Raw genomic sequence first — 17,100 nt, forward strand, 5'->3', positions numbered from 1 at the left:
TGCTCACCGTGTTGGCCATGCTGTAGTAAAGGAACTAGATCCAGGAGAGTCACCAAAGTCACGTAGAGGCCTTGATAGTCCAAAGAAGGGTAGTCTGACAAGTGAGCATCACGACTTTGCAGGCCGCGTTCAGAGGGGGCATCTCGCAGGACGCTGTAAAGGAGGGAGCGAGTAACAGTAGGGTTGATGGAACTGACCTGCGGTCTTAGAGATGGGGTGAGTGGGAATGGCACAGGAAAAAGACACATGGTCATGGGCACTGTCAAATTGGAGGCATCTTGGTTTTCCTTCTTCCCTGTGCGGGACAAAATGCTGTTGGGGGGACAAAGAAAAAAAAGAGACAACAAAGACACAAAGAACAGCACATTACATTGAAATGACACTCTAAAACAAATAATAAAACACCAGATACATCCCACATAAGATGCAATTGCCACACCAGCAGTGTCTAAGAATCGAATACAGGTCCATAGCTTCATGCTCAGATACCAATAACGCAAGGTTTATTTTGTGGAAGTTGCATTGCATCTCATGTGTTATCTGGTTAGTAAGGAGCAAAAATATAAAAATGCATGTTTCAGTGCCAAACCCATGTTTTACAGTTTATCCATTTGTTGAAGGAGAAGTTTCCTGGAAGGAAAAACAATCGCTTTTTCTAATGAGTAAGGGCAGTTATTCCTAATTAAAAAGAGCTTTCAAAGTGAAGAAATTTTCAACAAGACTATCTTAATTAGGTAAATAAAAACTTGCAAAATATAGGTATGGCACTTGTAGAAACATGTTTTAGCAAAGAATAAACATGTGTGTTTATTAAGAAAGTCTTAAAAATCACATGTTTATTGCATCAAAATAATGTCTATATGTATATTATGATACTGTTTCATGACATTCTGTCAGTATCATTTGAGATAATGAGGTTTAAACAGGCATATGAATTTAGAAATAATACATATTTCTAAAATGTTAGCTAAACTACATTGGAAAAGCTATAAAATAATATATAGTAGATGGTCCGTAGCATATGTTTGTGAACTAATGGTAATGGTTATTTATGTGTGTTTTTTTAATTTTGCATGTTGGGGAGGAAACATTTTATTTTATGAACAAACAGTGGTTTATTAAATAGTTACCTTAAAACTCTAGAGACTAAGCAAGCAGTATCTGTCATATAGCTGCACACCATACAATAAATCTTATATACTACTGCTGCTACTTACGTTATTATTCAACAAAACTCACTAAAAACTAAAGGAAAGATAATTTAGAAAGTTAAAAAAAGTTTAAAGGGAATAAAAAGAAATTCTAAAAATAAATTGGCTTTCTTTTAGCCTTCATTTTTATATAAAAACCTCTTAGTAAAAGTGATAAAGCAGAAAAGTTACTAATTTAAAAATAGAAGAAATGATGGCTTAGTCAAATGTTTAGGTTTTTAAAATTAGGTTAGATTATTTATCATTAAAGACAATAGCTATACAATATAATGATAATATCTACTGCACTTACAAAGTGCTTTTATAGCATACATTTACATGCTAATCAAAATAGGTAACAATTTATAAATGTTTCATTACATAAAAGTAAGCTTGTTTTACACTCATCCTATGTGCATCAAACATTACTAACTTCTTAGTTAATAATATTACATTTTCAATTTTACAGTGGTGTGAAGTATTGGTTAGTGTCAAGCATGCTTGCTATGTCATATTACATTTATTTTATTTACTCTTAGTGCAAAATATGTTACAATGTAAGAAAAATGACTACATGCTTTTTTATTTCCCATGTGCCTAATTTACCTCGATTTCCTTTGTCTTCTGTTACCCAATGTCCAGGGAAAAACAATTAATAATAATAAAAATGATTTCAGAATAGTTATGTGATATCCTCAGTAGTACTTAAGATTTGGTGTGAATTTTTTGTTTATTTTTAAAGGGTTTTAATATACCTTTTTTGTGTGTGATGTATTTAACTTTGCAAGCTTATACTTTACAATGGGATAATATCAACATTCCAGTTACCCCCTGCCTGCCTATCTCTCTTATAAATACCATCAGATTTTTCATCAGACTGTAAACTTTCCTCATATGACTCGATTGTTTTTAAAAGCGCCACCTTTAAATGTTATATTCTTGATAAGCCCAGTCACCAAAAATCTGTTTTAATCCTGTAGGATTCTATCCCACTGAAAATTCCTTTAGAGTCACAATGTCAGATATATTATTTCCCAAACTTCAGCACTAAATTAGTCTACTAGCAGCATCTTGTTAAAATTACAAGATGTGACTCTTACAGAATTGTTATCAGAAGAACAACATTTTGCCTCAGAAAATAAAATGAGCTGTATAACATATTAACTCTATGCTTTAAATTAAGTACAATGCTCTGATCAAACATTTCCTTGGTGGGGGAAATATAGCACATTGTTTTTTTTCAAATATACATTACTATTTTTCCAATGCTTGATATAATTGAATAAACACTAGTTGAATCAACTTTGGAAGCTCTGTTTTGATATTCTTCCCTTCCTGTGTATTTGGGACTCCCATATGATATTAGCAACAACTTCATACATTCAGGAAGGGAAAAATGTCAGCATTGAAACAGTAAGACTCCTCTCTCACTGCCTTTAGATTTAATAATTAGATGGAGTTGAAAAAAATGGCTGAAGATGAATCATCCATGAAACCAGTTTTAAATTACAATTCATGTTTCAATGTAAGGAAATGTTTTCATTTGTGGAAAAACTTAAGAAGGGCTCATGAATAAATGTACAATGCATTGTGATTTTATGATGTTTTGTGAAGTTTATTCAGAAAAAAAAACTTATTTCCCCAACCAAACTGTCTAACTTGGGAATGATAAAACAACCATCTTCCCCATCTGACATTCTTTCCCAGAGATATGTACACCCAACCATAAAGAATACTAAGAATGCCCTGCTCAGAAGAGTTTGACCCAACAACCAACTTTTCACCTTTCTTTTCCCTCCTGAGATCCTCTTTATCAAGCATGTACTTCCCACATCAAAGGAAGCCAAGAGAAGACCTCTGTGGGTGTGGGGAAAGATGAGAAGTTGCCCTGAGGTATGTATAGCACAGAAAATCAATGCAGCAAATAAACTTTCTATAAGATTATAAATGTCGACATTTGAGTTGAATCTAAGCTATGCTCTAAATTTACTCGATTAAGCCATGCTCTAAAGCTACTCTGGATTTCAAATCCACAATTTAAAATTATAATGAAATTAAGATTATTGGGCAGATACTAGAATCCCTTTTATAAACATTTTCTAAAGAGGTAATAGCAAGTAGCTTTCCCCATACACAATGATTTCTTTTTTAATGTTTTATATGCTAGCAGTTGAATTAATAACAGAAGGGAGATCTGTGGGATGAACTTCCAAAGGAATGTGTGATGTAGGAAAGACTGGGAATCGTTAAAAGTTCCATCAGGTAAAAAGCAAGATCCCTAAGGAAGACCTTCCATGTTTAAATGTACATGGTCACAGAATGCTTCTAATATAAAATGGGCAGAGTCCACAGTGGTGATTAAGGGAAATTAAATTAGATGATCTTCTTAGGTGCTTCTAATGCTAAAAGCAAACAAACAAAGCTGAACTCTGAGGTTGAGTTCAGTAAACTATGTATCCGTTGCCACACTTAAGGCCCTACTAAATTAAAATGAGTAAAACACAGCACTCAGAAGAAATTTTATCCAGACCCCAGACCACTGCTAAATTAAGTAAATGTTCTCGAGTAGCTCCTGTATTGGACAAAGTCAATTCAATTCCGCAAGCATTTAAGGATCCCTTTTTCAAGGCCAAGCACTGCTCTAGGTTCAAGGTCTAGCCAGCCAGATAACACACAGGACTTGCCTTCCACTAACCAAGAGTTTAAGGAATCTCTATGATTATAACTATGAACTAAGTGGACATAGGTGTACTAGTCACTGCTGATATACTCAATTATGGTAATACAAAACCTCTCCCCTCCCGCAGATTAAATTCTTTGACGTTAAACTACTATGCTGATCTCTGCCTTTGGAAACAAGTACAAAATTCTACTGAAATAGCAAGAGCCATGGACATGTATGAATTGAGGACTATTATTCTAAGAACACAATGATGACTCAAATGAAACTCCTGGAATTTCACATTGATTATTTTAACCAAAATAATAATAATTTTAACTTCTTTGAGAATATCCAAAGAGACAAAGGGTTACTCTGTGAGGCTATATCTCTAATTCTTCTTTCTTTCAAAGAACCTAAATTCTGAAAGCAAGGAGTGCTTCTAGTGTAAAAATTATATGAAATGCAAAGGGAGCCATCTTGTTTATAAGTAGAAAATCTTACTGTCAATTATCTTGGACACCAAATTCCAACTATATTGAATTATCTAGTAGCATGAATTAAATGAAGAAATAGAAATATGATTGTTAGGATTGTAGATACTAAGTGAAACATTTTATATGCTAGCAGTTGAATGATCATAACTTGCTAGCAGTGATCATAACTTGGTCCAATATATAGGAAGACAGTTGTAAGATTTCTATTTCCAGGGCCTCCCTGGTGGTGCAGGTGGTTGAGCGCAGTGCTGTGAAGCTGTCCGCAGCCTCTGCAGTGCCGGTTCCATCCCCACCAGCCGTGGAGTAACCCACATGGCGAGCATAAATCTCCTATCTCGCCCGCTGCTCCCCTCAGCAGTGTATTTCGTCAGTCTGCCTGTTCTGTTCCCTGCTCTGTCTCTGGTGAATCCTCTCACCCTCCCGTGCAACTGGCCTGTACCCTGGTTCTTATATCAATAAAATAAATCTTTAAAAAAAAAAAGATTTATCTTTCCAGGGAATGAAAGATTTTAAAAAAATAAGAAACTAAGGTAGACACAAAAAGACAGAAAGAAAATGCACTGGGTTCAACCCCAGAATTGAATCTGTCAGTAGCAAAGTCTGCCTCATGACATATTAGGTTCTTCGGTGTTTTCCTTCTTCCTCCCTGTATATGTGTGCTTGTGTCTGTCTGTCTATGAGTCCTATAGGACATCAACTCTGTTCTGACTTACTATCCACATGAATTACTAAGTGGAAGATGAGTTAAAAACATCTGGGAATATAACACTATTCATGTCACCTCAGATACAGTTCAATTTAACTTCCCAAAAGATGACACATCTTTGCACCAAGCACTTCCTTTCTTCCTTAGTTGCAAGGAGAACCAAAAGTACTCTATGGACTCATAATGGATGCCATCAATCCCAAAGCCAGACCAAGGTTTATGAAAAGAAGCGTATGCTGTGGATTAGGACCATCTGGGTCAAATACTGGTCACAACATTTACCAGAGAAGAAACTTTGAGCCTTTTCTTAACCATTCTATGCTTTATTTCATCATCCTTAAAATGAGCATAACAGTACACTTATTTCATGGAATTATTACAAAGAATTAGATGAGATAACACACTTAGAACACTGCTTGACACATAGAATCATTATTATTATTTATATTATTGCTATGGTAATAGTAGTTATTGCTAGTGTTATTACCATAGTAGTAGTAGATGCTGATGTTATCTCCCTTCAAAAATGGACTGAACTCAATTGCATGGAGTTTTCTCCAACTGTTACTTGAACAAACTACTTTAACAACATTTCACCATTAAACTATCACATATGATCATATTGTAACGATCCAGTGCTCAAGAAAATGAAATCTTCATGTCTGTCAAATATGACATAAATTTCTTAACTTTTTAGTACAATGATTAAGACCTAAGCAGCAAACTTTAAAGTGCCAACTAAGATGTCACAGTTTTCTTGTAAACAGAATTCAGCTTTGCCCCCTGCTAAAAAGTCTCACTTAGAGAACACCCCAAATTTGCGATAAAGGAAATGTTTCCTGCTGGTGTATCCTGACCTCAAGGACAAAAGAGAATTAGGTGACTTGGTGCATAAGCTTATCTGACAGTTACTATGAAACCTGAAACAGTTACTATGAAATCAATTATTCAACTGCAGCTTGAAAAGAAGGGAAATATCCTGTAACAAGGCCCTAAACAAACTATGCAAGTATGAAATCTATGAATCTGATAAACAGAATCTCTTTGATACAGAAAAGGGGCAGTAAGGTCCTCAAGAAGAAAAGATATTCCAAAGAACAAGAAGAACACAGAGGGATAATGGGACTGCAGAAGACTAGTGGCTGACTTGACCACATGAAGCTTCTCTCCACAAGGCCTTCAGTCTTCCCAGGTCAAAACTAGGCTGCTGGGAACTCCAGGGCCACCACCCCCATGCCAAACCGCTGTGCTTTTCCTAATACCTAGCTCATGAAACTTTTGCTGCTATCTAGCGAAAAGAAACAGTAGCAGGTCAACTCAGATCTAGAGTGAGAAGAGCATGGTCATGGAAGAAATCAGGCCTTAGAGTTTAACCGGAAGTGGTGTTCCTCTAATTTCCTTAAGTTATTTCCCAGACAACTGAATCAGTCTTTACTTTAAAGACTCACTTTTGTCTGTTTTTCCTAAAGCGAACCTTGAAGGAGAGAGCTCCCTTCTGTTTCTACCTTAAGTAAAAGTAGACCACATTTGGTTTTGCTTCCTTGTCCCCCACAAAATTTCCATGTCAACTGCAAAATATATCGAACATTTGAAGTGTTATGTGGATTAAAAATAATTATCACCATATATATTATTATATTAACTTTGGGAAACAGGATATACTAGCGATGACCTGAAAATATTACATAATTCTGATTTTCCTTAAGCCATTTCCTAGCCTTAATTTTAAGCAATGTGGGGTCTCCTTTCAATCTCACTCTATGTTAGTGCCAAACATAAATTTTTATCACTGTATAAATCTCTTGGGAAGATAGTTGACTGAGGAAAGCTGGCATGGCCACTGGCCCGTGTTCTCAGGGAGCCTGCATTCTGATCTGCTATATACACCCAGAGAACTTGAGTCCACACTCTTCTGGCAGAGCACTAGCAAACCTAGTCCCTTCAAAACCTTCAGTTCAATAAAAATTTAGATCCCAATAAATTCAGCAGTGCTACCTAATAATTCTTTCAAAGTAGAGGATATTTTAAAGCTTACCTTAATAAGGTCTGAGAAAAATATTTCAGGGTGTTTGCAATATCTGTTCCTGAAGGTACAGGATAAATGTTGTGAAGAACCCGGTTATGATATTCCTGCAAGTACCGGATCTTGGAAGCAACTAGATAAAAGCAAAACAAAACCAAAAAGAAGAAGAAGAAGAAAAAGAAGAATCATCTTGTAATATGTATTAAACATACACATATTTATTTTTTAATAATCAGATATAGGAACCTAATCAATATTTTAAGGAAAATACGTGAAATTTTATGGGAATTCCATGATTAAAACAATTACAAAAGACCTTTACTTTCTTGTAATTATATTCAGCATGTAAAATTATCTAGCTTAATAGCTTATTCACATATTATCCTTTACTTTTTTTTAATCACGAAGAAAGTCTCCAAATCAATTTTATAATCACCCCCAAGTTAATAATAGGCATAAATGCGTGCCACCAGAGAGCTGCATGTAACATTGCTTAGGTAAAACTCAAAGAGAAAGTTCCAAGGCCTGTCAACAACACTTTGAAGACCCTGTCCTTTGCACAGTGGCGTCAATCAGACCAAATCGTTAACTCAATAAACGATCATAAAATCGTGTTTAGAGAATGCTTAGACTCTGAAAATATGTTAACAGCAGATTAACTTGGTGACTATTCAGAAAGAGTGCAATGACTGGGTGGTAATAAAAACATGAATAATGAATGCTACATCTTTTTTATTTTAAGGAATTTCACAAATTTGGAGTTTTCCTAGTAGCTTTCTGAGCCCAGCTGCTCAGATCTTCTCAAGATGCAGGAGGGAATCGATAAGTTCATTGAACCCTCCTGGACCTACCTGGAGTCACCAGCATTGTCCACACTCCTGACCTGACCTTTGACCTGGCTGCTGTGACTGGCCCAGTTCTAGTCACTTCTCTTTGCCAATCCCAAGGAGCCATGATGGTCAGCGTCTGTCAGGCCTCCTCTTCCACAGAGCTCTCAACACTGTCCATTTGTGCTTTCAATCTTTAAGGCTACCAAGGGAGCCTTTTAGGTGGTATGGCTCACTGTCAGCAGTTAACAGAAGACATATGAAGTCCTGGAGATGCTGTTCCCAACAGCCCACGGAAATAAACTGGATGCATTCTAACTGAAGTGCTGGTTTAAGCAACTTAAAGAAAGTCAAAATGCTTTTCAGAGGTTGGGATGTAGAATCACAGGAAGATGAAATAACAGAACTGGAAAATCCTTAGAGACCTTTTGCCAGAACCATTTCACTTTAAAGACGGGAAATGAGGCCGGTAGGTCATCTGTGGCAGAGCTGAACTAGAGACTATAAATCCTGACCACCCCCCTCCTGTGCTCTTTCCACTGGGACACCTCTAGAATCTGATTCTGAAATGAAGTCCATATGCAGATCGTGGGTGCTCATGCATGACATCAAAGCAATTTGGCGGTTATTAGGTTAGGCACTAATTCAAAACCCTGTATATGCCATTTCTCAGATTTGTCTTAATTTTCTCTTACTACCCGCACTCTTTTCAGAATATGCTCATCATTTTTCCACAAAAATATGTCTATATTGCAGATAATAATGCCTTGCATTTGTCTAGCACATCACCTCTGAAGAAAGCAAGAAAGGTATATCCATTGCCTCAATTAGCCACGTAAAGTGTGTGATTGTAAATAACTTTTTTTCCTGAGGTAAGATGAAAACAGGTAATACTTAAAAATTTTTCAGTGACACATCTATAAAAATGCATTTTCTTCTCAGTTTTTTTAATCTGTTTTTTTAACCCCCACCTTAATGCATAGTTCCACGTTCCAAATAGCTGAGACATGTGCTAAGCCAGCAACTGCTTTCTGCTCATCCACTATCTGCTTTTTGCCACTGCAACTTTTCTCAAGCTTTAATGTTCAGCAGGTTTCTGTAGAGTATTTCAGGAATATCATTAATCATTTCACCACCCTTAAAAAAGGTGTTGATAGTGCAGGTTGTAGACAATAAGCTCAAAGGAGGAGAAAAATCATAGATCCTCCAACTCGATGCTTACTCATAATTCAACTGACAGACCTTCGCTACAGTGAGAGGAAGCATTCAAAATAAGCGTGTGAGATGAATGAATTTTTTGTATAGTTCCCTTTGGTAAAATGCAGCAAGGATTCCTTTCAACTGGCATCCAAACATGCAAGGGACATCAGAGACCAGGGCCAAGCCCTTCTTTCTTACAATATTTTATAAAAACATCACATTGTATGGTCTTTGTTTACTTACCTGTTTATTGTTCTATACCAAGTTGTAAATTTTCTTGAAGGCAGAAAGTGTATCTTACTCATGTCTATCCCAAGCCTAATACACTCCCCTGGCACTTGTGGGCATTCCATATATTTGCAGGACAAATGAACAAATGAATCATTACTTTAGTAACAGCACTTATCATTTGGATCATTTTGCATCTATACATATCTGTCTCCCACACTAACTGTTGACTCTCATTACCCCTAGTGACAGACATAAAGTAGGTATCAATAAATAATGGATGAGTGAAAACAGAAAAAAAGGAAGAGAGAAGGGGCAAGGGGAGAAAAAAGGACAAAGATAGTGATGAACAATCATGAAATACAATTTACAGAACCAGTTAGAAGCAGCGCGGAAGCTAACTTGCGCATTGGTGAATGCAACAAAATCTCAGCAGTCCTAGGTTTGTTTAGCTGTCATGTTTTCAACTATTTGAGAACAGCCAGAAAGGTCCCTGACATACAGCAATTTGTATTTGTGCTGAGGATGCAAATAAAATTTCTTTAGTTTTCAACTTCACACATAGGAGATGGTTAATAAGCCTGTACACACAGCACCCAGCAGCCCATTATAGCCCAGCCCTCTTGTTCACTACCTCGCGGTGTGCCCCAGTATTGCTGCAGAAACGCAGGCAATCCAGCTGCCTGGATCTGGTCAGTCACTCATAGATTGACCCTCAGGCTACATTTCTCTAGTAAACTCCCATTTCTACCCCCTCTACCCTCTTCAATCGCTGTTTCCCCACTCTCTGCTCTTCAACCCAGCCCCTTTTCTTATACCTTAAGGCAACAAAGCCATCTGTTACGACTGAGTTGTGTCTCTCTCACACACACACACAGAGTCATATCTGGAAGCCCTCATATCAAATCAGGCCTGTATTTGGAGATAAGACCCCTAGAGAGGAGACAGAGATTGATTTAAAATAACACCCTTATGGTAGCTCTCTTCTAATCTGACCGGTGTGCTTATAAGGTGATCAGGACGCAGGAGAGACATCAGGGATGTGTGCACAGAGGACAGGTCATGTGAGGACACAGTGAGAAAGTGGCCTGCAAGCCCAGGAGACACCCTCAGCAGAAACCAAACCTGCCAACACTGTGATCTCAAGTTTCTAGCCATTGAGACAGCAAATCATGAATGGATGTTGTGTAGACCACTCAGTCTATGGCACTTTGTTGCACACAGCCCTAGCAAACTGACCGCTACACCACCACGAAGGAAATGCTGTAAGATTACACGTAAGAGCTAAGAGACTAAGCTGTGAAATCAAACCCTTCTAGGTTAAGACTCAGACTCTATACCAAACTCCACTTTCCTCGCCTGTAAAATGGGAATAATCATACCAACTTCATGGGGTTATTGTGAATAAAAAAATCACCAACTGTGCTGATCACTTAGGACATCCTCAGTGTGTGGTAGATCTCAAAAGCCCGACCACATTGCCTTCTTTCCTTTCCCTACCAGACATCAATCCCAGACAAGTGCCTACCGACCATCACTGACTCTCACGCACCCTCAATTTGTCTCTGCCCACTTAATCATTCCATGGCTTCAAATCAACTCTAGGAAGTCCCCTAGGGGGAAAGGGGAAAGAAAATATCTCCCCCTTGACTTGACACTCCCCTTCAGCTACTGGCCTCCCTTCAGAGCCAACACTGTAAAGAATTGTACACATTTCTCCATCACTTTCAATTTTTTTTCCTACTCCTTCCAGTCAGTCATCCACCTCCACCAATGCACTGAGTCTGCTGTTTCACCATCCTCTAGAGGTCCCATGTTGCCAAACCCAATGGGTGCTTTCCAGTCCTCGTTTCACTGGACCTTTCAGTTTAGTCCAAACAGCCAAACCCTCCCTCCTCAGAATGTTCCCATTGATTCTCTGACACCTCATTTCCCCCAGGTTTCCTGCTATCCCTAAAGTGTCCCACTGGACATGCTTTGCATCGGGAACAAGCCAGTATGTTCCTGAGGGATGAGTCATGGAGCAGGTGTGCAAGGCAAAACTCTGCTGCTCAGTGAGCAGCCCCCTTGCTATTTATCAGCAGTAACGAAGAAGCATGATTGATTATGTGACAATGGCAGGAGGAGCAGGATCCAGGGGAGACAAAGGGTAATCAACTTTATGGGGAACAGGAAGGGATATGTCAGCCACTACATGGGGAGGACTTCCTGTGCAGGTACTTGATGTAATTTCTGAGCTACTCCCAGACCACCTCAGACCATGGCCACACAATCAGTCAACAGCTACCTAGGCATCCCCGAGTGCCTCGTGATGTGGGCCATTGTCTTAAGGCAGTCATGCAGGAGTGCCTTATCCAAATCTTTCACACACACACACACATGCACAGAGAGGCCATATACACACAGGTGCAGAGACCCCAAGTAGTAGAGAGGCTACACTCTACTACCCGATGTTTGAATGTTGGGACCCCTCCGGGCTCGGCACTATACCTTCCTCTCACTGTTCTCTCCACAAGCAGTTCCACCCACCCACAGGGCACTCAGTTGTCTAGAATGTACATCTCCATCCCAGAGGGGTAGTTCTGAGAGACAGACCTCATTTATTCAGTTTCTCCACCTGTGAATATTATAAAACATTACAGATAGAGGTATTATAGATATCCTATCCAATACGGAGTGCTTATCCCTTTCCTCACCCCAAAGAGAAACCTACTCTGTCATCTCCATAATCCACCAAGTCATTCACACAAAGTATTCTGGAAATCACCATAGCAGCTTGCGTGCCCTCTTTTCCTCCTCCCTAATGTAATCTGCCACTAAGCACTGTCAATGCTACCACCAAAATAACTTCTCTTTCCTATCATTACTTGGCACCACCATCTCCGGATCATTCTAAAAAGTTTCCTCATGCATCTCCCCGGTTCCCGCTTGCCTCACTCCAGTACTTTCTTCTCAGGACAGTCAAAGAGAGCTTTTAAAAATATAAACTGTTTCATGCAAATCCTTTAGTAGCATCCCATTGCACTCAGGAAAAAGTCCAAAATCCTTCACACAACACACAACCCAGTCTCTGACTACCTTCCAACCTCAGGTCCTACCACAAGAACCAGACACAGTAGCTCTTGTCCCCATTTCTTTGAACACACAAAACTACTTTTTGCCTGAAAACCTTTAGATGTGCTGTCCTTCTTCCTAGAAATTTTCCCTCCATGTTTTGTCTAGTCAACTCCTACTCATACTTTAATGTCACTTGCCCATGGAGGTCTTTGCTGACAGCTCTCTCTAAACTGATTCTTCACCACCCATTTTTCTGTCATAATACCCAATCTTTTTCATAGTGGTGCAATTTTTTTAGGTAATATTGGTTTATAACACTGTACATGATTCAAGGGTACAGAATCACACTTCTTCAAATGTCTGTTACCACACCACACCAGAGCACTCAGAGTTCTCCACCAGAGTCCACTGGGCGCCTGCCAGTTTGCTCTCCACCTTCTCCCTCTCCTCTGATAACCTCAACTTTACACCCTCAGATTTCTAAGGTTTGTTTTTAAGTTTGGTTTTGTTTGACCATTTGTTTTGTCTAAATTCCACATTTAAGTGGTACCATCCAGTATTTGTCTTTCTCCTCTGACTTACTTCACTTACATAATCCCCTTCAGTTCCAATCACATTGTTGCAAATGGCAAGAGTTCATCCTTTTTTAGCTGTGTAGTATTCCATTGTGTATACACAATGATTAATTAAGTACTTTTTTGGGTGATTACTTACTATCTCTCCCAAGTGCACAGTAGCATTTACCATGGTATATCTGCATTGACTGGTGGGTGTGAATTTGTGGGATCCTGGTAAAGGAAAAGAGGTAGGGAAAGAAGCTTCTTGCAGTGGTCAAGTTTTGTTTTTTATGAAAATAGTCAAGAAAGCCAACTGTTAAAGCTGTGATGAAAATAAAGTTGATACAAAAGGAAGTTTAAGAAAGTGAAGATTTTCATCCAGGTAGACACAAGTCTAATTGCTATTCTCTGCAACTTCATTCCTCATCCTATTCCCACTATTTCTTAGAAGTTTTGTTACATTTTGAGAGAATGGCCCATTAAAGTTCAGCCATCCATTTCAGGCAAGATATAAAAAATACTTTTAACAAAATTGGGATTATATAGCATGTTTTAAATCTTTTTCTTTAAATTTTAAACATTTTCCTATATCACTAAATATTTTTAATAGTCACTCATCCCTATTTTTAAAGATTTAATTATTTATGCTCATTACCATAAAAGTTAAAAATTCAGGTGAACACAGTAAATAATTGCATAATCTGCTTTCCTTAGTTTCTATATCAGAAACACATTTCTACATCACTTTAACGACTTTATAATTTTCCTTTATGGAAGCAAATAATTTATTTCAACAATTTATTTGAGGATATTTTTCACTATTCTGTTCAGTGTTGCAAAGAATAGCCATATAAATATGTGTGTCTTTAGTTATTTGCTCAGATTATTTTTTTGTTGTCACAGAGTTGCTGAGTCAAACAGAAAATACTCATTTTAAAACTTTTCTTAAGAATTGACACACTTCCCTTAAGAAAAACAGTATCTATTTACCACAAGTGTATCCATGAGTAATGATGTTTATTAAATGCCACTATTTATCAATGCTCTATATACACCTGAGGATTATTTTAATCCTCACATTAACTTTCCAAAGTAGTTATTATCATTTCCATTGAAAGTTGAATAAACCAAAGCTCAGAAACAGTGATTTGGCACCCAAATGCACACAGCTATTAAATGGTAAAATCTGATACTGTAACTGCAAAGCAGGCTTCCCTCCAGTCCACATTGTTCTTTAATTATTTCTACTAGTTTAGTAATATTTAATTGTATGAAATATTAATACTTCCCCTATTTTATTGTTTGACATTGAGATTGTTCCCAAAATTTCACTAAGTAACATTGTAATAAAGAGATGAAATGGTAGACAACATCTGTCTAATTTTTTTTTAAGAAAACACAAAATGAAACATTTATGCCACTAAATCGCATGCTTCTTGGGAATCCCTTTAATTCTTCATGGCCCATCCCAGGAGACACCATTTGTGACATCTTCTGACTCCAGACATTATTAGTATCTCCCCATTTCTGACCACTGGGAGCATTCATTATCTGCCTCAGAAATTTTGTTACTCCATTATGTAAATTTGGCACTGATTAAATATTGTTCTGGATGATTCTAAATTAGGTTCATGTCTGCAAATCTAGTATCCCTACAACACTTCAAGATCTTTGAAGACAGAATCTCTTCTATACCATGTGTGACTATATTTGAACTTGTTACAATGCTGGCTACATAGCAGATGGTCAACCTTAACACAGTGTTTGCAATAAAGTGAAAGTTGAAATGTCAACTATCTTATATCCTACTGGTGCTCTCCAAATAAATGCTTTAAAATTCTAAAATGATCCATATAAATAAGTTACTTTCAGATGAAATATGTCTATATAAGATATAAATAATGTAGAATTTTTCATGATTTATTTTCTCATTCAATGAAACTACCAATAATCCCTTCGCTTTAGAAATTTCAAATATTTTTATAGGACCTTCATCATCAATTGCAGTATTTATGCAATTTTTCCTTCAAATAGGCCACTCATTTTACTTTTCATTACTTGGACTTTAAACATGCCTAGAAAAATGCCATGGAGTTACCCCAATGTCCTTCAGAGAGCTCTGGGGTGCAGTGTGAGGTCCCACCTCAAGCTATGTGTGACCTCAAGATACTCATGAGCCTCAGGGGGTCTTGTTTGTTTGTTTGGTTTGGTTCTCTTTTTTTCCACATGAGAAATTAAAATAATATCTCTCCCACATTCTTTGCAAAGGTTGATTATTAATATTACTGATTTGGAAGCATTTATCAAAATTCAACCTTATTTTTTATTGGTTTCCTCTTCCCCTACATAAAGTCCAAGACTTTGTGGATTTGTGGTCATTGCCAAATTGCCATCCTCCCCTCTCCCCACCAAAACTATTCAAATATCTTCTTTTCAGTATAACCTTTCATTGAAAAATGATAGACATAGGGCCTCCCCGGTGGCGCAGCAGTTGAGCGCTGGGTTGCGAAGCTACCCGCGGCCTCTGTGGCACCGGTTCGATTCCCGGCTGCTCCCCGGCCACCAGAGGAGGGTCCCACATGGCGCGCAGACCTCTCCTGCCGCCCGCTGCTCCCCTCAGCAGTGTACTTCGGTCCTTCTGCCTGCTCTGCTCCCTGCTCTGGCTCTGGTGAATTCTCTCACCCTCCCGCGCTTCTGACTGTACCCAGTGCTTGTATAAACAAAACAAACAAACAAACAAATAAATAAATAACATGCCTCTATTAAAAAAAAAAAAGAAAAGAACACTGATAGACATAAATAAAGAATATCTGGACATACTTCACAACTTTGTTTGCTATAAATATTTACCACAATAGTATGAGTAAAAAGTGTGCCAGCTACCTTTTGCATTTCTTCTCTTGATTAAAGGAACAGTAAGGAATTAGACTTCCTTCTTAATCATTTTGCATATCTATCTTAATTCACTATTTTTGTGTCTCATAGACAATAATTTTAATTGTTGGTTGGCTCTATCTAGAAATTATCTCTAGAATCTACTCTCTTCTCTGTCCACCATGACATCACCTTGATTCAAGCTGTACTCCTCTGCTGTGATGTCCACACCAATTCCTTTCTGATCCTTTTTTCACATTATTCAGATCCTATTCTGATCCTTTTTTCACATTATTCACATTATTCTATCAATAGAATGCAAATCTTGTTTATTTCCTCTGGTTGAAATCCAGATAATTAACTTAGTATATACAGTCCAGAATGAATAGATGCCTGCTCATCTGTGAAGCTTCATCTTCTGTTGTTTCCATATGTACCACACATTAGCCATACAGACTCGCAAAAAACAATTCACGTTGCTCTTACCTTACAGTGGTTTAGCTCATACTGATCTCTCTATGGAAATGCAATCCATACTTTTCTACTTGGCAAATGCATAAGAATTCTACACTTCCACTGTAAGAAGCACAGCATGCGATCAGCAAGACATTTTCTGACTGTGTGCAAATGACTGATAAGAATTCTACACTTCCACTGTAAGAACTAATCCCCCCTACCACACACTGCATCTGATGCATCTCCTCAGCACTTTCATAGCACACAGGGATTCCCCCCTCATAGCACTTATCACTCTGTGCTTTAATTATTAAGTCACTTTCTCCTCCACTAGGCTCTCAGATCCTTATAATTAGAAACTGTCTCTTTTCTTTTGGTATATCCAGCATTAAATAAGTCTCTGCTCCTAAATAAACACTTGGTGATTTAATTAATTAACCAACAGATCACAAGATACTTAGTACAACAAAGCACTTTAGAATTTATATTCCTTTCACGGAGGAGTTCGGGTTCTTAGATAGTATTTTAAAGTTCATCTCCCTCTTTATCCTACTACCTGTAGTAAGAACAATTTGTCTTACTGGAAACACTTGTATCACTTTTCTTCCAAAGTCCCCCGTTCCACCACTAGGCATTTTGGGGTATGGAGATGGTCTGGCTAAAAACTGACCGAAGGGTGAAGATGGGCCTATATCTACAAGAATGGGAAGAGAGAGGGCCTATATCTACAAGAGTCAGAGGAGCAGAGAACTGTGCTTTAAGGAACTGTCTGCATGAGAAACCACACAAGGCCTGGCGTCACAGGCTATATGTGGCAACTCTCACC

The 17,100-nt window shown here is 37.9% G+C and overlaps 1 protein-coding gene across 1 annotated transcript in view; it reads right to left on the reverse strand.

Moving 5' to 3' along the window:
* The window catches only part of UNC79 (unc-79 homolog, NALCN channel complex subunit), a 229,275-nt gene that overhangs the window by 185,223 nt on the left and 26,952 nt on the right, over positions 1-17,100 (reverse strand). Inside the window, exons 2-3 of the mRNA XM_054692786.1 lie at positions 7,088-7,208; positions 8-312 (exon numbers count right to left, since the gene is read on the reverse strand). Of these exons, the coding sequence (XP_054548761.1) occupies positions 8-312; positions 7,088-7,208 (426 nt within the window). The remainder of the gene's footprint in view (positions 1-7; positions 313-7,087; positions 7,209-17,100) is intronic.

The sequence above is a fragment of the Talpa occidentalis genome, unplaced genomic scaffold (assembly GCF_014898055.3).
Source record: "Talpa occidentalis isolate TD23 unplaced genomic scaffold, MPIMG_talOcc4v2.1 talOcc4.11, whole genome shotgun sequence".
NCBI classification, from domain to species: domain Eukaryota; kingdom Metazoa; phylum Chordata; class Mammalia; order Eulipotyphla; family Talpidae; genus Talpa; species Talpa occidentalis.